The 26,326-nt window shown below is 41.7% G+C and overlaps 2 protein-coding genes across 2 annotated transcripts; both read right to left on the reverse strand.

Annotated features, from left to right (window-relative positions):
- Positions 1 to 7,432: 7,432 nt before the first annotated feature.
- LOC137527242 (olfactory receptor 6C3-like) lies at positions 7,433 to 8,380 on the reverse strand. The gene has a single exon (XM_068247749.1). The coding sequence runs from the start codon at positions 8,378 to 8,380 to the stop codon at positions 7,433 to 7,435; it is 948 nt and encodes a 315-aa protein (XP_068103850.1).
- A 12,219-nt stretch (positions 8,381 to 20,599) lies between these two features.
- On the reverse strand, positions 20,600 to 21,517 carry LOC137527244 (olfactory receptor 6C1-like). The gene has a single exon (XM_068247750.1). It carries the CDS (start codon positions 21,515 to 21,517, stop codon positions 20,600 to 20,602), a length of 918 nt encoding a protein of 305 aa, XP_068103851.1.
- Positions 21,518 to 26,326: the final 4,809 nt, after the last annotated feature.

Here is a 26,326-nt window from a genome sequence, read left to right on the forward strand (position 1 = left end):
CAAAAGTGGTGAGCAAATGGTTAGCAGACAACAACATCGATGTTTTGGAGTGGCCTAGCCAGAGTCCTGACTTAAAGAGGCACTTAAGCCAAACTTTTTTTTCACAGCAGATAGTGTGCACAATAGAGGGGGCTGGTAAGAGACTTACCGCTGTGTCTGTTCTCTTATCAAGTTCTTCGTTTCCCATAAATCTTTCCTGACAGTCGGCCCTGACGGCGCCTGGCGGCAAATGACCCAGGATTATAATCATGTAAATCTTCCCTCCCTCGCTGGGTCCTACTGCCGCTGGCGCCGCTGAATATACTATAAATATTTTTTTTTACCCAACAGATGTGGCTGGCTGTTGTTTCATCCTCGTTCGAGTGCTCTGCTATCTGAGGATTGCGAAACTCAGCCGGACACTAAATGAAGTGTCTGTGCATGCTCCGGCTATGCCTCGGGAACAGCGCTTTGTGGATACTATGCTCGTGCATTGAAACAGACAAGGCAGTGCATGAGGCAGGAAGAGACATGACGCTAACAAGTGCTGGCTGATCCGGAAATAGTTTCGGCCAGCAGCGCCATTTTGAATAAATTATAAATATTCAACCTGCCGGTAACAAAGAAAATAAACGCTCCACAGCGGCGCAACATAGGCGAAATTGCAGGGCTGATACACAGCTTTAAGGTAATATCTCCATATTGGAAAATGATCTTGGCTTAAGGTTCACTTTAAATCCAATTCAGAATCTGTGGAGGGAGCTAAAGATCAGGGTTATAGCAAGAAGACCCTCCAACCTGAAAGATTTGGAGCTCATTGCTAAGGATGAATGGGCAACAGTTCCTGTGGAGACATGCAAAAAGCTGAACTACAAAAACAAGAATGCCTAAAGAATACCGCACCAGACTAGTATAGGTGAATTAATGTTCATCTTTATTGACCAAAATGATATAAAAACAATTAAAATCAAAAAAGTATTCAAGGTAGAGCATGTAATTCCTAAAATTAGTATATATGCCAGTACAATAATAGTCCACAGGGGGTCCTCAGAGTACTAATTTAAGGTGCTGTTAGTGACACAAAGTGCTTGAACCAAATTTCAAATATAATTAATAATAATGCAATCAAACAAGGTGAAAAACACATGTATAGTATCAAACATTATGAACTAGAAAACGAGTGAAATGTCCTCCAATTAGACAACGTATTAATTGTCAAACTACAGGAGTCATTTGCTACTTTGTCCCTGCAGAAAGGTATAGACTACACACATGCTAAAAATATGCATTCCAAAACATTGGTCTACAATTCCACTAGCGGCGAGAGACTGGAAGGATGGTAAGAATCTTGGCTGATCATGCTCTCAAAGCCCATGGGGGCAACACTAGAGGTTGGTCAGTATTTGGCTTACAAAGGGTTCCTTTATCTCCTAAGAGGTGGTGACATCACTCAAACTTTATTAAGAAATGAAACGAGATGGATCTTTGACACGGGCTCATTACAACTGGTAGGTCTTAATGAAGACTTTACATTTATTGTTTTTTTTACAATAGATACATAGTGATCTATTGGGGTGGGCATGGGAGTAGTCCACACCCAATTCCAGTGGTGCATGCATATTTTTCCACTACACCGGATAAAATTGTTTGTGTGTTGCTTTTACACTATGATGTTTGGATTGACACAATTACTTTTCAGGCTATCCACGACCACAATTTGCTAGACACACTTTTCTGCAGGCACCACTGTATGCTTTTTCACTACTTATATTTTGTATCTGTACTGGTTGGTGGCCTTTGTGAGTAGGGCCTACTAATCAAGAGATTATTTATACTGTATATGGTTTCTCTGTTGTTCTCCCATTCACTTCAGTCTATATTGTATTCCAGCTTTCAAATATCTTTCTTCGTTATAGGAGAGCCTTTGTGAGTAGGGCCCTCTCCTTTGGAGCCTTTGTAAGTAGGGTCGTTGCATACTACATTTTTATGATGACCACTTTATTTGGATGTTACTCTTGATGTTGGCCATGCAATATCTATTGTAGGCTAGGCATATGCCCAATGAATCATTTATTGCTTTTTCCACATATTTCTAACAATTCTTTATTGTTCCTTCTCATGCTTTGCATACTGTTGTATGCGCACCTTAACATGGTGACCATTCTTATAAGATTTTCTTGTATCCCCTTTTTACAGGACTGTATACCTCATGTTTTTGGAGGGACCTTACCAAACTGTTTAAGCTATTCAAGAGTATGAAAATCTCTGGGACCAACATAAACCCCACAAGTGTCTATAGACTAGGATCATTTATTGTTATCTCAATAGGAGTTACAATTATTCTTAGATGTCATCATTAATACTGTTATTATATATATTTTTACATAGATCATTATGAAAGCATGAAAGCACTTCCACCAGTGTTTTTCTAGTATAGATTATACCCTTCGGAGTGTTAATAGTCACGGGCAGCCCCATACTAATTAATAATAATAATAATTATAATAATAATAATAATTATTATTATTCTAACAATTGTATAGTACTTTTTTTTTCCTTTTGAACTCAAAGCACTTGAGTGCTGCAACCACAAAGGGCATTCTCAGTAGGCCATCCTGAAGCATTAGAGAGTATTGCCCAATGCCTCCTTACTGAATAGGTACTGCCTTAATGAGCAGGAACAGCTGATAATCGAATGCTAGTCTTCTATGTCTATGTGTGTGTGTGTGTGTGTGTGTGTGTGTGTGTGTGTGTGTGTGTGTGTGTGTGTGTATATGTGTGTGTGTGTGTGTGTGTATATATGTGTGTGTGTGTGTGTGTGTGTATGTGTGTGTGTGTGTGTGTGTGTGTGTGTGTGTGTGTGTGTGTGTGTGTGTGTGTGTGTGTGTGTGTGTGTGTGTGTGTGTGTGTGTGTGTGTGTGTGTGTGAGTGTGTTATCTTGTTTTTATGTGCCGCATGCTATCCCACCACCACCCCTCTAAGCACTGAACGGTGAATAATAACATGCGTTCCCAAAGCCAATCAGTGCCTGTGAATGAATGATCATAGCTTCAGCCAGAAGCAAGTGATCATTCATCAAAATAAAAGTAAAATGCACACACTCACTTCCTGTGTACTGTTCTAAGTACACAGGATAAAGTGTGGGTACATCTAGCAAACAAAAATTAAAATAAAAATGCATTACAAAAATACATCCCCTATAGTTATTAACCCCCTCTGCCCCCCCCCCCCCCACACACACACACACTTGTAAAAAATACAAATAAAAAATAAGCCAAAAAGACAGTATTTAAATAAGTATATATAAATAGTAACCTTAGGGACTCTTAGAATTATTTTTAATATGCATGTCATGAGGGCATATTACTGTTATTTTTGCACATAAGGGTTTGTAATTATTAATGCAGTATAAACAAACACAAAATGGAAAAAATACACCTTTATTTCCAAAGAAAGTACTGTCACAATACATTGTACTGGGGGCATAATATACATGTTGTAATAACCAGGACACTTGGGCAAATAAAATGTGTGGGTTTTCTCTACTGGCAAATGAATGCATGGAATGGGAACATTTCTCAGTTTTTTAAAGGGAAATAGGGATTTAGTAGAGAAATGGTTATCCAGTACACTATCCAGCCACCAAATCAACCGGTAGCAGAGGTCTGGAAAACCTGGGATCTTCCAGAAAGAGGAAAAAAAGCAAAGGAGAGACCAGGAGCTGCTTATGGTGTAGTATATAATGCAAATGGTATAAATAACACCTATAAAAGTATTACCCACAAAGCCGGATTGTGGAACAGCAGTCACAGTATAAAAGCTTAAAGGGATACTGTAGGGGGTCGGGGGAAAATGAGTTGAACTTACCCAGGGCTTCTAATGGCCCCCCGCAGACATCCTGTGCCCGCGCAGCCACTCACCGATGCTCCGGTTCACTTCTGGAATTTCAGGCTTTAAAAACCACTGCGCCTGCGTTGCCATGTCCTCGCTTCCGCTGATGTCACCAGGAGTGTATTACACAAGCCCAGTATGGTCTTTGGTCTGCGCAGTATGCTCCTGGTGCCATCAGCGGGAGCGAGGACACGGCAATGCAGGCGCAGTGGTTTTCTGACTTTAAAGTCAGAAATTCCAGAAGTGAACTGGAGGCGGGGCCGGAGCATCGGTGAGTGGCTGCGCGGACACAGGATGTCTGTGGGGGGCCATTAGAAGCCCCGGGTAACTTCAACTCATTTTCCCCCGACCCCCCCTACAGTATCCCTTTAAACGACATCAACGTGACATGTGACATGATGAGATAGACGTGTGTATGTACAGTGCCAAGCACACAAATTAACTATGCTGTGTTCCTTTTTTCTTTCTCTGCCTGAAAGAGGTATGCACATAAAAGTTTCTGTCTGGTTCAGGACCGAGTCGAACTACAGAGTAACCCTCAGTGATAACACATTGTAGTCGTAAAACACTTTTCTTGCCTGTAAATGTATTCTGAGAGCAGGAAAGAGATAAAAAAAGGGTCAACATTTCATAGATTTTAGCTCTGGCATATAGTACTTCAATTAACCACTTAAAGGAATTCTATCAAACTTTCACTATTTCTGTAAGCATTATAAATCATTTTGCCAACAACAGTAAGAATGATCAAAGCATATATTTTTGCTGTGCAGCTTCTTCTGTCTTTATTTAACTTACTGTCTGTGTCCCCTGAGAAAACTGACGGCGACGGGGAATTGAGGCAGTTCATTATTCAAGAGGGGGATCCTCTTGCTGCGTACAGCCATGCTTTATTCTATTGTGATGCTCCTCACACAGCAGAGCGACTTATGCAGCACACGATCGGCTCATAAAGTTACTGAGGAGCCCTCTCTCGCTGCTAGACTGAAGTAGACTTCCCTGTTCTGAGCTGCGTAATTAGTTGTATCTACACAAAGGTAAACACATGAGCTGGAGGAGGGCGGGTCATTGCTCTGAAGAGGAGGTGTAGAGGAAGATTTATTATGATAATAAATCTTTCTCTACGGCTCTCTTCAGAGCAATGACGTGCCTTCCTCCAGCTCATGTTTACCTTTGTGTACGCAGCAAGAGGATCCCCCTCTTGAATAATGAACTGCCCCAATTCCAGTAAGTTAAATAAAGACAGAAGAAGCTGCACAGCAAAAATATAGGCTTTGATCATTCTTACTGTTGTTGGCAAATTGATTTATAATGCGTACAGAAATAGTGAAAGTTTGATAGAATTCCTTTAAGCTCTCAGTCGTTTTCACTTTATGCATCCGAGCAATGTTCACCTCCCATTCATTAGCCTATAACTTTATCACTACTTATCACAATGAACTGATCTATATCTTCTTTTTTCCGCAACCAATTAGGCTTTCTTTGGGGGGTACATTTTGCTAAGAGCTACCTTACTGTAAATGCATTTTAACAGTAAGAATAAGAAAGAAAATGAAAAAATGCATTATTTGTCAGTTTTCGGCCATTATAGTTTTAAAATAGCACATGCCTCCATAATTAAAACCCACGTATTGTATTTGCCCATTTGTCACGGTTATTTCACCATTTAAATTATGTCCCTATCACAATGTATCGCGACAATATTTTATTTGGAAATAAAAGAGCATTTTTTCTGTTTTGCATCCATCACTATTTACAAGCTTATAAAAAAAAATTGAGAGAAATATTTCATCTTTACATAGATATTTAAAAAGTTTAGACCCTTAGGTAAATATTTATGTGTTGTTTTTTTTTATAGTAATGTTTTTTGTTTTTTTTTATTAAACATTTTATGTGGGCATTTTTGGGAGGGTGGGATATAAATAGTGTTTTATTTGGGGAAATATTTGTGTATTGTAATGTTTTTTTACTTTTACTTGTAGTTTTACTTTTTGGCCACAAGATGGCAATCTTGATTTTGTTTACATGACGTCACTCTAAGCGTACAATGTACGCTTAGAGGGACATAGCTTCAGAAAAAGCGTAGCCTCCGAGAGAAGCTGTCGCTTTTTCAGCGGGGGAGAGGAATCAGTGATCGGGCACCATAGCCCGATACATTGATTCCTGGGCTACCAAATCTGTGGCTGGGAGTGCGCGTGCACGCGCGATCGGCTGCGGGAGCGTGCGGAAGCGCGCATGTCCTCCTTGACATTTTTATACGTCAAGGAGGACAAAGTGGTTAATGTGTAATTGAGAAGAGGCCAAACAAAACATAAAAAATAGATTTAGATATAAAATAAAACTGTGGGATAACTAAAAAAGTCATTTTTAGAAGAAGCAATAATAACCTCATTAGTTTATTTTCACCTCGGATGTCCTTTAAGAGTGTGCTATATCTGATCACACTTGCAGATGGACATGTCTTAACCTCCCTGGCGCTCTGATTTATTGCGGCGCAAGGCTGCGGGAGGGTTTTTTGAAGCTATTTTTTTTAACATGTAGCTAGCCTAGCGCTAGCTACATGCTTCCCCCCTCCCTTCGCTTTCCCATCCACCCCTCCGATCGCCGCCAGCGCAAACACCCAACAAGAAATCTCGTTCTGAACGGGATTTCCTGTATGGGCTTCCCCCATCGCCATGGCGACGATCGCGATGACGTCATTGACATCAGGGGGAGTCCCTATCCACCCCATAGCGCAGCCTGGCGGTGATTGGCCAGGCTGCGCAAGGGGTCTGCGGGGGGGCCTCTTTCAGGGCGGGTAGCGGCAGATCAGCGGTGAGCAACGGCGATCACAACAAACACACAGCTAGCAAAGTGCTAGCTGTGTGTTTGAAAAATAAATTGTGCAAATCGGCTCACTAGGACCTGAGCAGTGCACTTCGGCTTTACTGGACGAGCTGAGCTCGTCCGTAATGCCCAGGAGGTTAAAACGGTTAGGTCACTCTCCAGAAAAAGTGTAGTTAGGATCACCAAAGGAGAAGACCATTAGTGGCCCAAATGAATAACCTTACCCGCAATGAGTCATAATGTAACCCTTTTTTTACCCTAAATTATGTGTCACTATGTTCCTCTTACCTTTTAAACTGTTTTTAAGTTTTTTATACTTTTGTGGGTCCATCTCTCCCTCCGAAATCAACCTAAATGTCCAATTACCATCACAGTTTTATTAATGAGAGCCTTTCCATTGTCGTTGAAAACATCAACTTCAAATGGTACAGAAAAACATGGCACCAATCCACCTCAATCACGTTTTATTCCTCCAGTGTCAGCACATAAAAGATCCAGCAAGTAACAAAAGCACCAGCCAAACAGCCATTTTGTGGGTTTTTCCCAGACCATAATGGAAAAGTGCTTTTGTCACTTGCTGGCTCTTTTATATGCTGGTACTGAAGGAATAAAATGTGATCAGTATGGCTTGCAACCCTGTACCATTTGAAGTCATTGCAATTGTTCTGCCAAGGGTAGCACACCACTACTACACATCCGGTGTAACTCTGCTTTTATTGCGTTGGGTGTCAGCTTTTATCTACTTTGTTATTGTTGTTGAAATCATGCTTTTAAAATGCTTCATCTTTCGCTGTAGAGCTGTCTTCACATCATTGTTTTTCAGGCTGTAAATGAAGGGGTTTAGCATTGGAATCACAGCTGTGTTTATTAAAGAGAAGAATTTGGTGGACTTGAAGGTCCCACTTGGTGTAAGATATTGACATACTAAAGTTATGTAGAGCAGACTAACAACGGTGAGGTGAGAAGAGCAAGTGTAGAAAGCTTTAGACCTCCTTGTGCTAGACTTAATTCTCAATATGGTGGAAATGATAAAGACGTAAGATATGAATGTGAGGAGAAATGGACTGAAAGTTGAAATTAAACCCCCCTGCATGAAGATCACCAATTCTAAAATGGAAGTGTCACTACAAGACATACTCATCAAAATCATAATGTCACATAAGAAGTGGTTAATTACGTTGGACGTGTAGCAAGAGAATTGTTGTAGTATGACCACTGGAGGAAGTACTTGTAAAAAGCTAAATGACCAGCAGAATGTGGCCAAGCCGGCACAAACTTTACCATTCATAAAAGTAGAATAGTGCAGTGGATTGCAAATGGCGACATAGCGGTCGTAACTCATGGCCGTAAGCAATATTAACTCATTGCCACAAAACCATGTGAAGAAATACACCTGTGCCATGCAGTCTGTGAAGGACACTACATTATTTCCTGTTACAAAGATGACAAGGATCTTGTTTAGTGAGACTGTGGAAGAAGAAATGTTGAGGACAGACAGATTGCACAGGAAGAAGTACATGGGAGTGTGGAGATGAGAGTCCAGCCAAACCAGTAGCAGCATGGTCATGTTACCACCAAGAGTGATGAGATAAATGAGAAGAACCAACACAGAGAACAGAACATGGAACTCTGGCATATCTGAAATCCCTTTAAGAAGGAAGTAGGTCAACATTGTCTTGTTCTTCATCGTATTCTCTTTTTTTTCTGTAACTATTATGCCGAAAACTCACCCTCACAATGTATTCATTTATGCTGATGTAGGAAAAATGTTGTGGTTGGCTTTATACATTGTCATAAGGGACTGCATTTGACATTAGATAAGAATTCAAAGGATGTCCCGCTGCACCAGATGATAGAGTGAAAAAAAATCTTTATTCTAAATCCAACATCAGAGTTGCAATTAAAAGCTCACGAGAATCGGAGCAAGAGATGGCTCCTTAATCATAGCTTTAGACATTAGATAAGCAGTAGTCCAGCTAAGAACCTATTACTGTTCAATAAACTATTGTGTTGAGAAAAAAGAAGTCTTATCCTCACCAGGGACTTTATACCAGGGATGGTCGTAGTTACCCAACTTCGCTACGCTGTAACTACGAGTAGTTTTATGCAATTACGCTTCGCCAAACTACGGCTCCGAAATCAAATATTCGCTACGTACGCATTTCGTAGTCTAAGCGTTAAAATACGCAATTATGCGTAGTGCGAAGCATAGTGTATGCGGCCGCTTTTGCCCTTATGCAGAAAAATTTCCGCATTAATACCCTTTTAAATGCCTTTGCCGGGACCTATTCTATGGGTACATTCCCCTTTCCAATGCGTAATTTTGTATGCATTTGGGCATGCGCAAGCGTAAGTTTGATCCATACGTGGCAAATTATACGCGATTACCGCATTCACACTGTACTTCGCAATACACATGTTAACTATGTACTATGTACTTCGCTACGCGTAAATGCGTAAGTGTAGTTTTGAAACTTCGTCTATGCACTACGATGCGTAGATACAAAATATGATGCGTAAATTTGCACTGGCGTAGTTTCTGCTCATCCCTGCTTTATACCAATACCAGTAAGAGCAGGATCATCCACTAGGCAACTTGGGAAGGTGCTTGGGTCCCGGTTGGCGTCAATGGGCCCACTTGCCTCCGTCTTCGATCTCTCTCCACTTCAGCTTACCAAAAGGAGGGCCCCAAGATTACTATCTTGTCTAGGGCTCCATTACAGCTTAATCCATCTCTGATACCAGTGCACTAATACCAGACACTGGGAATGCAGAGACTTTGTCACATTATTTGCAGTGGTCTATCTGGTAAATTAGCAAGGGTTTTGTTGTAACCTGAATTAAAACTATTTTTGTATTATTGTCTGAGGACTGCATAGCATCTAAAAGAAGATCAGCATGTCAATGTACCAATAACTCTTCTTCTTCTTTAAATGATGGAATATAAAATTAAAAGGATGTGTTAATCTTTTTGAGAAGGAACTATCTAATAAAGTAGTGCTGCGTAATATGTTGGCACTTTATAAACACAATAAATACATGTATAAACTAAATATTAAATTCCTACTCCAGAAGATGTCAGCTGTAATATTTACACTGTAACATAAGATGTAAACACACATCAGTTGCAATATTCTAAAACGTGCTGTGACATTGCGGTGGGAACCTGCTATAGCCACAGATCCTTTCCGTAGATAAAGGTTTTATATTCTCTTGGAAGGCCTGATAACAAGTCTCTTGTGAACTCCCTTCCCTGAAGGCCATCCTGTGGTTGTTACTGATGATTTTCAAGATAATGTTACTAAAATCTCAACAGTCATTATCCATGTGGAATTCAGTGCAATGCTGTGCATAGTGTTCAGATGATATACTGTATTAAATGTCAGACTTTCTGCCTCTTTAACAGTGGGACGTTGCGTTTTGATGCAACGTTAAAGTCGCACTGCAAACTTACAACGCAGCGCGCCCCAAAAAGTCGTAATGCAGCGTTACCAACGCATACAGCTTATACAGTAGAAAATACAGGCAATGAAAAGTATGTCTCCAAGTCAGTACTGAGCATGTGCAAACAGTCTAACGCAGCTGATAACGTGTATAAAACACTACATGCAGTACTTTCACTTAACCCTCTGGGCGATACAATTATATCGCCCAGGAGGTGGCGCAGCACTATTTTTTTAAATTTTTTATTTTTTAAATCATGTAGCGAGCCCAGGGCTCGCTACATGATAGCCGCTGAGCAGCGGCATCCCCCCACCCACTCCGATCGCCTTCGGCGATCAGAGTAAGCAGGAAATCCCGTTCAGAACGGGATTTCCTGCTGGGCTTCCCCGGTCGCCATGGCGACGGGGCGGGATGACGTCACCGACGTCATGGACGTCGTGACATGAGAGGGAGTCCCGATCCACCCCTCAGCGCTGCCTGGCATTGATTGGCCAGGCTGCGCAAGGGGTCGGGTAGGGGGGGGGCTGCGCGGCACGGCGAGCGGCGGCGGATCGGCGGCGAGCGGCGGCGATCGGAAGTTACACGCAGCTAGCAAAGTGCTAGCTGCGTGTAACAAAAAAAAATATGCAAATCGGCCCACCAGGGCCTGAGAAATCCTCCTGCGCAATATACCCCGAGCTCAGCTCGGGATTATCGCTCAGGAGGTTAACGTGCGGTGTTAGACACCAACGCAACGTGTGCACTGTGAACGGGGCATTGATTTTTCGTTGCAGTGCGTTATTCTCCATGAAATGTTTTTTTTTTTAACGTGCGGCTTTAACGTCGCACTGTGAAAGAGGCCTTAAAGGGAAACTAATGTGATAATAAATGTATGATATACTGTAATTAAATGAATGTGTAGTCTAGCTAAGCAATAGAACATCAGTAGCACAGATATGAGTCTCATTTTTTGTATTACAACAAGGGTTAAAAAAACTTCAGGAATCTATGCAAATCAGCTCTCCAACTAATTTAGTCAGTGAGCTAAGTGCAATTTCAGAAGCACTTATATATCAAAGAAACAGTGAAAGACAACTTCAGATAAGATTTTACTGTAGGGAAGTTCAAAGGATCATTAGCTCTGCTCTGTTTCATAGTTTAAAATGCAGAGTGTAATTTGTTAACTGTAAGTAAAAGCGAATGATGCAATATTATAACACAAAAAAGCTATATAACTGAAAATAAGAATATGAGAGTCTTTTCTTTGCTACTAATGCTTTATTATTTAATTATACATACTACACATACAATTCATTATATCATAATTTTTTTTCACTTCAGTGTCACCTTAAAGTAGAAGTCAATGACCCATATGTTTCTCTCCTGAGTTTTCTCCTGGGTGATATTTTCAAAATTGTCTATAAAATTCCTTTAAAAGCAACAGCAAACAAGAAAATACTCAGAATAATTTTACGGTACTTTTTCACCAACTTTTTGGTACTTTTTCGATTGTAAAATGGTAAAAAGTTATTTTAAAGAGGTTGTCAAAATTATCTCTTAGGAGGTAACCGAGGAGAAAAAAGTCAATTGCATATGTGCCAATGAATGTTCATTAAAGTTTTGACCACCAGCCAGAGTGGGGATAATGACATTTAAGGCACCAGTCTCTGAAGCGGGTCATTTTGACTTGTGTTCTTCCCCGCACACCATTTATACCACGCAGCAGTGTAAACAGTGTAATTCCGGTGCCGCGATAGCCGGACCCCAAATTACTTCTCCTTCCGAGTTGCCACAACCCAGAGTGGGAATAGTAATTGATGCTGCCCGGTATTTTAGCAGCAGCAGGGTGAGCAGTCATTAGGCTCACAGTGCACCCAACTGACTAGGCAGCCAGATCACATGTACGATATATGCCCAGTCCTGGCACCGTTTAAAAAAAAAATTCAAATAAATTTACCAGAGGAGTATTTTGTTTTACTGTATATACTGGAGTACAAGTCGACCTCATGCATAAGTCACCTCCAATATTCAACCCTCTTAAGCTGGAGTTTTTATTGACTCAAGTATAAGTCTACCCAGCAAAGTTAAAGGCTGCATTTGGGGACCATACAGTATGCATACAGTATTGCAGCATTAACCCCTCTTGTCCTTTAAGTGCAGCCAATACCTCCCTCCGGGCCCCCAAGTGCTGCAATTATTCACCCTCCTTCCTGCAGCCCAGTATTTTCCCACCTGGCCCTTTCCTTGTTAATTTTTGTGGCCAGGACTTTCACATCTGTGTTTTCTTGGCATTTACTTTATTTTATTTATTTATTGTATTTATAAAGCGCCAACATATTATGCAGCGCTGGACATTAGTTAAGGTTACAGACAATATGTAGGGGGGACATACAGCAATAAGACAATACAGGAATACATGCAAACCAGATCACACAGCACAGTATAAGTACAAGGTAATGCTTAGTCAGTCACTGGATGGGAGCATGGATATTAGGCAAGTTAGGTTCACTCAGATATATAGGATGGGTGTATGGTAATGGAGGTGCGTGATCAAGTAGGAGACATAAGGAGGAGAATCCTGCCCAAAGGCTTACAATCTAGAGGGAGAGGTGGGGACACAAAAGGTAGGGGACCAGAGAGGGAGACCAGATAGAAGGGCATTGCAGTAGTCAAAACGTAAAATTATGAGGGCATGGATGAGGAGTTTGGTGGTGGCAGAGGTCAGGAAAGGGCGAATCTTGCAGATGTTACTGAGGTGGAAGTTGCATGACTTTGTGAGGTTTTGGATGTGGGGGGTGGAGGAGAGTGAAGAGTCTAGGGTGACACCCAAAGAGTGGGCTTGAGAGGTAAGGTAAATGGTAGTGTATCAAAGTATCACTTACCAGTGGGTAAATTGCTGCAAATGGGAATGTCACTATTAGTACACACATTACTCAATGTGCTCAGTGTTACCAGTGACTCGTGTATAAGTCGACCTCTATACTTTTATTAAGTGAATCAAACCTACATTTCTTGACTTATACTTGAGTATATACAGTATTTATACATAAGGTAATTTGTAAAAACTAAGTATTGTTTTTTATAAATCCAAAAATTTAAAATACATGCGGCACCAAGTGAAAGAGTCATATCTTCTCATCAGTAACTTACAGCTGCCTGCTAGATCTCAATCATTTTGAAACAATCACACATTAGTCACATGAGATTGAAGGGAGAAGGACAGTGATTGCCGTGTCAGACAAAGCTTGACCTTCCTGTTAACTGAAAGGCCTTTTGAGACGACTGGTAGAGAAATGTGGCTTTAGCTCAATTGGGAGGGTAAGTAAGCAGACTGGAGGAGGTCACTAAGGCCCATTGAGTTGGTACAACAGATATTTTACTGTTTTTTTTTTGAGGTGAGGTCAGAGAAAGGGCGGAAGTACCACAAGGGTACTACCGCTGAACCGCCCGCTGCCCGGCCTCAACGCGTCACTCTCCTAGTCGGACTCCTCCTCCTCACTCACTCTACTGCCAGCCACCGGTACTATTTAACTTTCATCAAACTTTTTTTATGGGGAAGCGGGCAGAGGGGGGAGCGCTAGTGGAGGAGGTGGGGGGAATTTCCGACCCCCCCCCCCGCGATCGGGGCATGCTCCCCCCTTATGCCTGCGACCCCATAGGGGAGCCGTATTCGGGCGAACAGGGCCCTGTTCGGCCGAACAGGGGCCCTGTTCGGCGGGCATTCAGTAGTTCGGGCGAACCCGAACTAAAAAGACCGAACACCATCAGGTGTTCGGCCGAACTCGAACATCACCCGAACAGGGTGATGTTCTGCAGAACCCGAACAGTGGCGAACACTGTTCGCCCAACACTAGTGCCGGCAGACAATACTAGCTAGCGTAGTGCTAGCTAGTATCTAAAGGACATATTATAACTAATAGATGAATTCTGGGTGGTCCCAATCACCAGCAAAACCTCTGCAGCGGCATGCCCAACACAGTGTTGGGCATACCGCTAAGGAGGCTAAAAGACTTCCAATGAGATGAAAATTAACTGGATTTTACTCACCTGGGGGTTCTTCCAGCCCATAGCAGCCATCTCATTTCCTTTCCGCAGCCCCGCTCCACCTCGTTGTCCCGCTGGCCGCCCATGAAGATCACGACTCTGCCCGTGGGTCGGGTCTTCTGTGCTTGTGTGGGAATTTCTGCCCCTTGCATCCATGTCCTCTGGTGTGTACTATACTGTGCAGTTGTTGTGGGCAGGCCCAGTATGCACCAGATGACCTGGACGCGAGGGAAAGGAATGCTCGCGCAGGCGCAGAAGACCTGACTCGCCGGCGGGGTCACAATCTTCATGGGCGGCTAGCGAGACAACGAGGAGGACCAGGGCTGCAGCGAGGGCACAAGATGGCTGCTATGGACTGGAAGAAGCCCAAGGTGAGTAAAATCAGTATACATTTCATTGCATCAGAAGTCCTTAAAGTGGATCAGAGGTGAACTTTTACTCATTGCATAATTGTGTTCCTTTCCTATTGTTTATAGGGCATTCCTCAAGCCAAATAGTTTTTTGTTTTTGTTTTAATACTGTCATTCCCTATAAACTAAATAAACCACGCCCACAGGTTTTAAGAGAGCCTTGGCAGTAGCAAGGGCTCATGGGAGCTCAGTCTGGGCAGGGGGAGGAGGAGGTGTTACTAGCCATTGATTTCAGAGGCAGAGGGGAGGAGGGGGATTAGGTTTTTTTCACAGTCTGAGTGCTGATGGTGCAGATAAGCCTGCCTCTGTGTAATGTTTACAAACAACATGGCTGCTGTCATTGTATCACAGGAAGAAATAATCATTTTCTATTAAATCTGTTTGCAGCTAGATTTCCTGTGTAAACTATCTAAACTTTAGATAAGATATATAGACAAGTTACTTGTTATAGTTCGTTTTTCATCTCGGATCCGCTTTAAGAGAACCACTATAGTGAACAATTTTACAATTTAAAATACATGAAAACACATTTCTCCCAGATTAAAATGTGCTATAAACTACTTCCCTCCTATGTTGCTGTCACTTACAGTGGGTAGTGGAAATCTGACAGAACTGAAAGGTTTTGGACTAGCCCTTCTCCTCATGAAGGATTCTTAGTGTTTTCTTTATTCTCAAAAGCACGTAGTGAATGGCAGTTGCTCAATGCAACTTCCAGAATAGTGTGCAAACGGGTAAGGGGCGGCCTGCATCTTTATATAGATCTTTTCCAGGCAGTGCTTTTGTAAGGAATAAATTAAGAAATTAAGAAATAATAATGCATTGGAGTGGTTCTGTGCCTGTAACTGAATGAGGCAACAGCAGTAGTGTGCACACAGCTCTGGGTGTCAGGGGGCTGTGGAGTGTCACACACAAAACAAACACGGGAGACCGATGTGCTAGCCCTCAAAAGGGCTGTTTGAAGTGCGTTCACAGCAAGTGAGGAACAAAAACACAGGCCTAGCTAATGCTTTCCCTAACTATCTGCAACAAGTCTGACCCTGCTCTCACTAAGTCTGCAGCCAGCAGGGAATTTATCCAATATGGCCACTGCAACTCCTTTTTTAACAGGGGGGGGGGGGGTCCAGGAAGGGGTGCTAGCTGATTGGCTGCCATGTGTCTGCTGACTGTGAGGTAAGGGGTCAAAGTTTACCTCAATGATGATGTATAGGAGGCGAATCAAAATCGCAAAATGTTCGCTGTTTACCGTGAATGCGAACTGCCGATGTTCACAGAATACTGTGGCCATCTTTAATGATGTAGGATGTTATGGTAAAAATAGTATAAATAAGACCAATAAAAGTGGTGCTCAGAAACCTGGGTTGTGGAAAGACAATCAAGGTATATAAGCATTGGGTATTCGATCACAATTGCGGACGTTGACATCTTGAAATGGTTTGGTTGCTCTCCAGGAAAAGTGTAGTTAGGGTCACCAAAGGGGGGACTGTTAGCATCCAGAACTGATAACAACCCCTATGGAGTTGTAATGTAAATTGGAAGGGAGGTGCCCCAAAAAGTTAAAAAAACACTTAAAAACATTATAAAAGATATGAGGACCTCAGGATGACACATTCTTTAGGGTAAAAAAATAGGCAGTCTATTTGTAGAGTCAACCCACCTCTTCAGGTCATTAAATAGTGTCTTTGGGCAAGTATTGTATAGCTTGGAGCACCTATAGTGTGCCAACAGGCGCCCCAGGTCCATGTGATACTGGCCCTCACACACTATTTACAGACTTCAGGTTGACTCCCATGAAAAGTGTTGTTTCTACAAACTACCTCTTTTCTACCCTAAACTATGTATCATCCTGAGGTAAGTTCCTCTTTCTTTTTAAACTGTTTTTAAGTGTTTTGATACTTTTTTAAGTGTCCCCCTCCTTTCAAATTCATGGGAAACTGTACTTGCTCACTTACAGCTGAAATATTGCACATAACTTGTTTTTTTAAGAGGGCAAAATTAATTGTAGCATCACTTTGTTTTAGTAAGAGGTATTTTTGGTCTCTTTTTGACACCTACAGTGGCTTGCAAAAGTATTCGGCCCCCTTGAAGTTTTCCACGTTTTGTCACATTACTGCCACAAACATGAATATGTGAATATATATATATATATACAACCATTAAAGGCTAAATGCACAACTATGGCATAGTGTTGCCTGCTGTTTGCAGTTTTCTGCATCTTGTCACATTACTGCCACAAACATGAATCAATTTTATTGGAATTCCACGTGAACGACCAATACAATGAGAAGTGGAACGAAAATCATACATGATTCCAAACATTTTTTACAAATCAATAACTGCAAAGTGGGGTGTGCGTTTTGGTCTGAGTGCAGTCAGTTGCCCATAGACATTGCCTGATGAGTGCTAATGACTAAATAGAGTGCACCTGTGTGTAATCTAATGTTGGTACAAATACAGCTGCTCTGTGAAGGCCTCAGAGGTTGTCAAAGAGAATATTGGGAGCAACAACACCATGAAGTCCAAAGAACACACCAAACAGGTTAGGGATAAAGTTATTGAGAAATTTAAAGCAGGCTTAGGCTACAAAAAGATTTCCAAAGCCTTGAACATCCCATGGAGCACTGTTCAAGCGATCATTCAGAAATGGAAGGAGTATGGCACAACTGTAAACCTACCAAGACAAGGCCGTCCACCTAAACTCACAGGCCGAACAAGGAGAGTGCTCAAGAGGCCCATGGTGACTCTGGACGAGCTGCAGAGATCTACAGCTCAGATGGGGGAATCTGTCCATAGGACAACTATTAGTTGTGCACTGCACAAAGTTGGCCTTTATGGAAGAGTGGCAAAAAGAAAGCCATTGGTAACAGAAAAGCATAAGAAGTCTCATTTGCAGTTTGCCACAAGCCATGTGAGGAACACAGCTACCATGTGGAAGAAGGTGCTCTGGTCAGATGAGACCAAAATGGAACTTTTTGGCCAAAATGCAAAACGCTATGTGTGGCGGAAAACTAACACTGCAGATCACTCAAAACACACCATCCCCACTGTCAAATATGGTGGTGGCAGCATCATGCTCGGGGGGTGCTTCTCTTCAGCAGGGACAGGGAAGCTGGTCAGAGTTGATGGGAAGATGAATGGAGCCAAATACAGGGCAATCTTGGGAGAAAACCTCTTGGAGTCTGCAAAAGACTTAAGACTGGGGCAGAGGTTCACCTTCCAGCAGGACAACAACCCTAAACATAAAGCCAGGGCAACAATGGAATGGTTAAAAACATATCCATGTGTTAGAATGGCCCAGTCAAAGTCCAGATCTTAATCTAATCGAGAATCTGTGGCAAGATCTGAAAACTGCTGTTCACAAACGCGGTCCATCTAATCTGACTGAGCTGGAGCTGTTTTGCAAAGAAGAATGGGCAAGGATTTCAGTCTCTAGATGTGCAAAGCTGGTAGAGACATACCCTAAAAGATTGGCAGCTGTAATTGCAGCAAAAGGTGGTTCTACAAAGTATTGACTCAGGGGGCCGAATAATTACGCGCACCCCACTTTGCAGTTATTTATTTGTAAAAAAAAATTTGGAATCATGTATGATTTACGTTCCACTTCTCATGTGTACACCACTTTGTATTGGTCTGTCACGTGGAATTCCAATAAACTTAATTCATGGTTGTGGCAGTAATGTGACAAGACGCAGAAAACTTCAAGGGGGCCGAATACTTTTGCAAGCCACTGTATACTCCCCTAGTGTTTTCGGATCACAATGATCTCTATTGCTACACTGCAGCAAACAGCAGGCAACACTATGCCATAATTGTGCATTTAGCCTTTAATGATTATATATATAGTATTTTCTGGCATGTAAGACACGGGAGTCTCTGCATCTTATATGCCAAATACAAGGAGTCCTCGACTGAAGAATGCCCGCTGACATGAACCACCGACCCACAGAAGGACACACATTGGGGACACATGGGGGATACAGGGGCTCACAGGAGGACACACATTGGGGACACAGGAGGACACGTGGGGTATACAGGGGCACGCAGGAGGACACACATTGGGGACACATGGGGGATACAGGGGCACACAGAAGGACACACATTGGGGACACATGAGGGATACAGGGGCACACAGGAGGACACACATTGGGGACACATGGGGGATACAGGGGCACACAGGAGGACACACATTGGGGACACAGGAGGACACGTTCGGAGCATCTTATAGGCTGAAAAATACAGCATATGTGTGTGAAAATATCAACTAGGAGAAAACGTGATTTTAATAAGGGTCATATGCTCTCTTTAGACATTTGTAGGCAGCCCCATACTAATGCAACTTAAGTTCCAATTACCAACCCAGTTTTATTCATAGGTGTCTTTTAATTGTTGTTGAAAACATCAACTTTAAACGGGGGATAAAAAACGTGGCTATTGTATATCATTACACTGTATATCTCAATCTCGCTTCAATTGCTGCTTGTAGACCGCCTCCAACCAAGCTGGCGGGAGTGACATCAAGAATTAACCAAGTATTCTAATTGACAACAACAAAGTGCCATCACTCAGTGTATAAGCAAAATGAAAAAAGGCCAACTTTAATTCAATTAGGCGTGTACACCAATCATAACATACAAAATAGGCCACTGCAGCTTTAAGGGTTTGCTGCAGGGCCACACAACACAGCACACAAGTGATGTCCCCCTCCTTTTCTGCCCACCAACAAAGCACTCTGTTGGTGGGCTGTTATTGCACCTCATTTGTTTATTTATTTTTACAAATATTTATTTTAATAAAATAACAATACATTTCTTCACTTTTTTATGATATAATTATCCCTCCCCCCACTAGCCAATCAGTGTGATCGGTTGTCATAGGCCTCAGCCTATGACAGCGGATCACTTCCCTGGCTCCAGAGGGGACAGCCGTGTCACACGGCTGTCCCCAGTACAGTGCTGCATTAGATCACAGTTCAGCATGTGATCCCCTGTAATCACCGCTCCCAGCCATTCACGCCAAGGACGCGTGGAGTGGTCCTGGGGCCAATCGGCGTGGAGCAGTCATTAGTCATTGCAGCATCTGTTTTAATGGGAGCACGCCGCTACTACACACCCAGTGTGATTCTACCTTTATTGCGTTGGTTGCCAACCCATATCTACTTTGAGATTTCTGTTGAAAACATGCTTTTAACCCTTAGACTGCCATGAACATCTACAGGTGTTTTGTGTTTCTGCATCCATATGCCACAGATGTCTAAATGCATTTTAATACAACACTGCTTTTTCCTGCGCTGGACACTGCCTGCGTTTTTGTTTCCCCATATTCCTGTGTCATGGACGTCTAAAAGGTGTTTAGTGCAGAGTTTTTTGCTTATTGCCAACTTCCTACTTTACTTGAAATATGCAAATTATACCAAGATGATGCATTCTGCATCATCTTGGTATAATTTGCATATTTCAAGTAAAGTAGGAAGTTGGCAATAAGCAAAAAACTGCAAATATTCGTGCAAATCTATGTGGCTTGAAAATGGACCAATCAAATGCTTTCACTGGATGTTGTAAGATTTGATTAGTCCATTTTACCATAGATTTTCATAATAATTAGCATAAGTCTCAATCATCTCAAATGTATTTGCACCTGCTGATTAATGTGCACTTTGGTACATGTAGATTTGTGCAAGACATTTAATAAACACAATTCAAACATAGCTGGCAGTGTAATGTTGAATTGTAAATGTTAATTTTTGATTTTGGGAAAATATTCGTGAATGGCGAAAATTCACAAGAAACATGGAAAACTATTTTTACCATGAAAATTTGTGAAAAGGCGCAAAATCGTTTATTTTATTGCACAAAAATTCCCGAAAAATTTGTAAAATCACAAACTTATTACAAAATGCTTTTTGATGGCATTTTTCTCAAAAGTTAAATTTAACCTTATTTTCGCCAAAATGTGAAAACAATATCGGTATTTTCACTCGTCATCACTAATAGCTGGTACTGGAATGTTGCTTTTTTTAAACATTAGCTGGCAGTCTAAGGGTTAAATCTCTTCATCTTTCGCTGTAGAGCTGTCTTTACATCATTATTTTTCAGGCTGTAGATGAAGGGGTTTAGCATGGGAACCACAGCTGTGTTGAGCAGAGACAACAGTTTGGTAGACTTGAAGGTCCCACTTGGTGTGAGATATTGACACACTAGAGTTGTGTAGAGCAGAATTACAACAGTGAGGTGAGAGGAACATGTGTAGAACGCTTTAGATCTTCCTTCACTAGACTTAATCCTCAATATGGTGGAAATTATGAAGACATAAGAGATGAATGTGAGGAGAAATGGACTGAAATTAAACCCGCCCTGTGTGAAAATCACCATTTCTAAAATGGATGTATCACTACAAGAAATATTCATCAAACTCTTAAAATCACATAAGAAGTGGTTAATTATGTTAGAAGTGTAGCAAGATAATTGTAACAGTATGATCACTGCAGGAAGTCCTTGTAAAAAACTAAATGACCAGCAGAATGTGGCCAAGCCGGCACAAACCTTACCACTCATAAGAGTAGAATAATGCAGTGGATTGCAGATGGCGACATAGCGGTCGTAACTCATGGCCGTAAGCAATACTAACTCATTACCACAAAACCATGTGAAGAAGTACAACTGTGCTATGCAGTTTGTAAAGGACACTACATTATTTCCTGTTACAAAGATGACAAGAATCTTGTTCACTGAGACAGTGGAAGAAGAAATGTTGAGAGCAGACAGGTTGCACAGGAAGAAGTACATGGGAGTATGGAGATAGACATCCAGGCAAACCAGTAGAAGAATGGTCAGGTTACCACCAAGAGTGATGAGATAAATGAGAAGAACCAACACAGAGATCAGAACATAAAATTCTGGCATATCTGAAATCCCTTTAAGAAAGAAGTAGGTCACCATGGTCTTGTTCTTCATTGTATGCTCTTCTATTGCTTAAAGTAAACCTGTAAGTTAATAAAATAATACATTTAAATACTTACCTCGGGAGCGGGAAGCCTTTGGATCCTCCAGTGCCATCCCTCATCTCACTCCACCTTGCAGTTTCAGCTCTGAGACCCCCGCACTGTACCTTCGCAGAAGCATGGACCTGCTCGGACTTTGACAGAAAGAGCCGAGCCTGATTTGGTCTGTGCTACTGTGCATGTGCGAGCTGTCAACAAGGGCTTGTCAATGGTTTTGCACAGAGGACAGCGCTGGCACAGGCCATTGGAGGAGAATGGGGGAAGCTTCTTGATTATCCAGAGGATTCCCTCTATTAACATGAGTACCCATTTGGGGCACTATTTTTACGTACAGGTACACTTTAACTCTATGGGGTTTTATTCACTATAACAGATAGCATGCCTGATCAGAGTTATCATGCCTTGTCGGAGTCAACACGCCTTATCAGAGTAGCATAGTGAGTGCTATGAACTTATGCCTGCTAATTGGCAATGACGAGAGCTCCACTCATCCTGCCCTGGAGCTCTCGTCATTGCCAATTAGCAGGCATAGGTTCGTAGCACTCGCTATGCTACTCTGATAAGGCATGCTTTTGTTATAGTGAATGAACCCCCATGTGCTGAAAAGAAGGATGTGCATCCATTTTACACCAAACTAACTCACACAACCTATTCATTTATGTTAATGTAGCAAAACATGTTGTGGTTGGCTTTATCAATGATCAGAAGAGACTGCATTAGATCTTAGATAAGTAGAACCCCAGCTATGAAGCAGTGACATCATGGAAGTATTCAAGCAATTTCGCTATGCGGAATTTATGATGGCCTACCCACCTCCTACCACACAGTAACTCTCTACTGAATATTTAACAGCCCCACCTAGTGTTTCCAGCCCACCCTTTAGATTGTAAGCCTCTAGCAGGGTCCTCCATTCCCTAGTGCAATCTACAGGATCATGTCTTCTGTCCTATGACAGCCTGTACTTGTATTACTGGGCCTACCTAACCAGCCCAATTTGCATGATCGTGTATTTTGTACACTTTGCATGTATAACTTTGTTCTATGTTGTATAACCTTGTTATGTCTGTCAACCTTGTATTATTGTATATATTTATTGTCCAGCGCTGCGTAATATGTTGGCGCCAGGGCCGGGCCGAGGCATAGGCTGGAGAGGCTCCAGCCTCAGGGTGCAGTGTAGGAGGGGGCACAGAATTCATTCAGCTGTCATTCCCAGAAAGAAATAAGAAAAGGGGATACATGGCAGTGACAAGTGCAAGCCAGATAACTAAAGATTAAGGTGTTAGGTAAATTGTGGGCCCTGTGGCACCTCTTAGTCTAATAGCAATCAATGTGTGATGGCTGGGGTGGCAGGAATGGAGGGGCGCACTTTGGTGTCTCAGCCTTGGGTGCTGGAGGACCTTGTCCCGGCTCTGGTTGGCGCTTTATAAATTCAATAAATAATAATAATAATAATGTTAAAAAAATGTTAGTAGCTATCAATATGCCTGTTCGAGTATCTACTTAGAAGTCTTCTTCTCACCAACAGTGATGGTCATGTCTAGGGGAACCCATGAAGATGCATATGATTTGTTAGATCAGTTAATAGATTCTGCTTTAGCACATGATCATGACTACTAAATCAGAGACTTACATGTCTATCACCAAGCCAAACCGATGCTTTTCCATGAGACCTCCTAGACATGATCGTCATTACTCTCCAAAGACCTAATACCAGGCACTGGGAACATGGAGACTGGAGTCAAATTATTTCCAGTGGTCTATCTCTATCCTGTAAATGAACAAACCTAGGGTTCTGCTATAGCTGCAATGCATTGTAACCTGAAATTAAACTATTTATAATTACTGTCTGATGATTGCATAGATTCTGAAAGGAGATCAACATTTCAATGTCCTAATTACCTTTCTCCTTTAAATAATGAGCTATAATGGAATGTAAAGAAAAAAGTTTTTAGAGAAGGAACTATCCAATAAAGTAGTGTTCCATTGTCATATTAAATCCATGATGCAGAAAATGTCAGCTGTAATAATTACACAGTAACATAAGTCGTTAACAGTAACACACGTCAGTTGCAATATTCTAAGACGTGTTTGTGACAGTGCGGTGGGAACTTTTTAAAGTCACAGATCCTTGCCGTAGATGAGTGTTTTATATTCTCTTGTAAAGTCTCATAACAAGTCCTTTGAGAACCCTTTTCCCCGAAGGCCATCTTATGGTTGTTAGTGATAATTAGTAATCATTTTCAAAATAATGTTGCTAAAGTCTCAACAGTCATTATCCATATGGCAATCAGTGCAATACCATGCAAAATATTACTCAATGGACTGAGATGACATACTGTATTAAAGAGGAACTGTAACCAAAATAACATAATTAATAAAATTGCTTATTTTTATTTTTTTTAACACTATTTACTTGCAGATTCTATAGTCGGTGTTTGCCCTTTGTAAAATATTACCTCTTCCTGATTTACTTTCTGAAATTTACCACACGTGAGTGATCTTTGTGGATCTCGTTTACTGGGAGTTCTAAAGCCAGTATAAAAACATAGCTGGCCTCCCAGAATGCTGGGCTTTGGGTGATTGGTAATTCAGTATAATAAACCCTAAGATGAACGTCGGGCTACATACCAATATGCAGCAATGTACAGTAAAAGGAAGTGTTTCTGATGCTGAAACCATTATATTTAACATAAGTAAGTATCCTGAATAATTTAGGGCATTCTACTACATTCACTTAGGCCTGGAATCCACTACAAAGCGTAAATTGCTAAGGCAATTGCTAGCTTTTTTAATGAGTGTTTTGTAAGCGATTTCATGAGCGTTTTCTGGCGATTTTGGTAGCGATTTTAAAAAGTGTAAGCTTTTTGCCAGCGATTGTGTAGCGATTTTCCAATTAGCATTTTTTAATTCTGATTGGTCCTTTCAATTCATTTTAAAAATTTTTACAGTGTGCAGTAATTTAAAACCTCTAGGAAATCGCTCTGGATAGCGATTCATGAGCGATTACACCAGCGTTTATATACTTTATATTACAGAAACGATAATGCCACCAAAATGCTGCTGTCCTGCCATAGCGATTTTGCTAATCGCAATAATCACTCCAGTCGAAATTAGCTCATCCATTAACATTAGCTGAGCATTTAGGGAAATCACTAGCATTTTGAATCGCTCCCTAAACACTCATATACAGGGACACAGATACATGTGTATGCAGGGACACTTGTCCATTATTAGGTAGGATGCTTGATACAGTGATATGGCATTATAAGGAGCATGCTACCGAGTTTCTAAAGACAGCTTTGTCAGAATAGCAGAAGATTAAAACTGAAAATTGAAAACCCAAAATTAAAAATGTGGTGGTCGCCCGCACTGCACCTTTAAAAATTAGGAATTAACTATACATATACAGTACAGACCAAAAGTTTAGACACACCTTCTCATTCAAAGAGTTTTCTTTATTTTCATGACTATGAACATTGTAGATTCACACTGAAGGCATCCAAACTATGAATTAGCACATGTGAAAGTGTAGTACATCAGTGCTGTTCGAATACCCCTTTTCAAAATCCGGATCCGATTCGGATCCGGATACCCAGATATCCGATCCGGGTCGGATATCCGGTTTCAAAATTTTCCAATCCGAATCGTATATCCGACCTCAGTATCCGGGGTATCCGGGAGCATTCGAATATTCGGACAGAAAAAACGGAAGTGGCCTTTAAATTGCTTTAAAAACGTTTTTTAGGGTAAGTGAGGCATGTAGCATCATTATTTTTTAAAGCGGAATACTAATTGATGATATGGGGACCTAAATCCCCCCCCCCCCCCCCCCCCCCCAAAAAAAAGGCTGTCAACATTAGGACTAGGTTCCAGACAGCGGTCGTGCAGCCCACATTGTGTCTAAAGTCCAACCGCACAACTGGGACATGACAGTTTTCAGCCAAGACACCTCCAAAACATTATGCAGCAATTGTGTTTAGGGTTAAACATAGGTGGTATCAGCACAGCAGCAGTGGCCTGTGGCACCCTGGCGGTGTGAGCAGCACAGGCAGCAGGAGCAGGGCAATGCAGCAGCAGGTGTAACGTGTGCCAGGAGCATGCCAGATGAGTCACGTGGCACTTGGCACGTGTCACATGGCACTTGGCACGTGTCACGTGGCACTTGGCACTAGAAGACAGACTGTTAGGTCAACTCGAAGATACAGTGCTAAGACAGAATTAATTTTATGTATAACTTTACTCCAGAGATTACCGTAGCTACAATAGGACAAGTCCACCATATATAGAGTACCTTTATTTGAACATCCCCTGAAGCAGAGCTCACATCTGTCAGGATAAAAACTGTGTATTTTTTCCGGGACCATATAGGATCTATGCAAACGCTTTACAGATACCACCATATCTATCACTTATAAACTGCCCTTGGAAAGGGTGTCAAAGGATTGGGACCATTGTTCATTATCTAACATAATGCGAGTATCTCTTTCCCAGTCTAGTTGAAATTGAAATGTAACATCTTCAGGGTCAGCATTCATCATTAAGTGAAGTAGAGACAGGGATCCCTTGTGTAATGGCTCAGGCATACAGATGCTTTCTAGGGTTGACACCTTCATCTCTTACCGTAAGGGGCCAAGGATAAGGTGTAATGATGAAGCTGGTGGGCCCGGTAATGCTCAGACTGTGGTATGGAATGCTCCTCTAGGAGTTTTCGCAAGGAACAAAGCTGCCCAATGCGAAGAAATTGTTTTAGATTTGTGAGGCC

Source organism: Hyperolius riggenbachi, chromosome 8 (assembly GCF_040937935.1).
Source record: "Hyperolius riggenbachi isolate aHypRig1 chromosome 8, aHypRig1.pri, whole genome shotgun sequence".
NCBI lineage: Eukaryota > Metazoa > Chordata > Amphibia > Anura > Hyperoliidae > Hyperolius > Hyperolius riggenbachi.

Coding starts and splice junctions, on each gene's coding strand:
- LOC137527242 (XM_068247749.1), bottom strand. CDS start 8,380: ATGAAGAACAAGACAATGTTGACCTACTTCCTTCTTAAAGGGATTTCA.
- LOC137527244 (XM_068247750.1), bottom strand. CDS start 21,517: ATGAAGAACAAGACCATGGTGACCTACTTCTTTCTTAAAGGGATTTCA.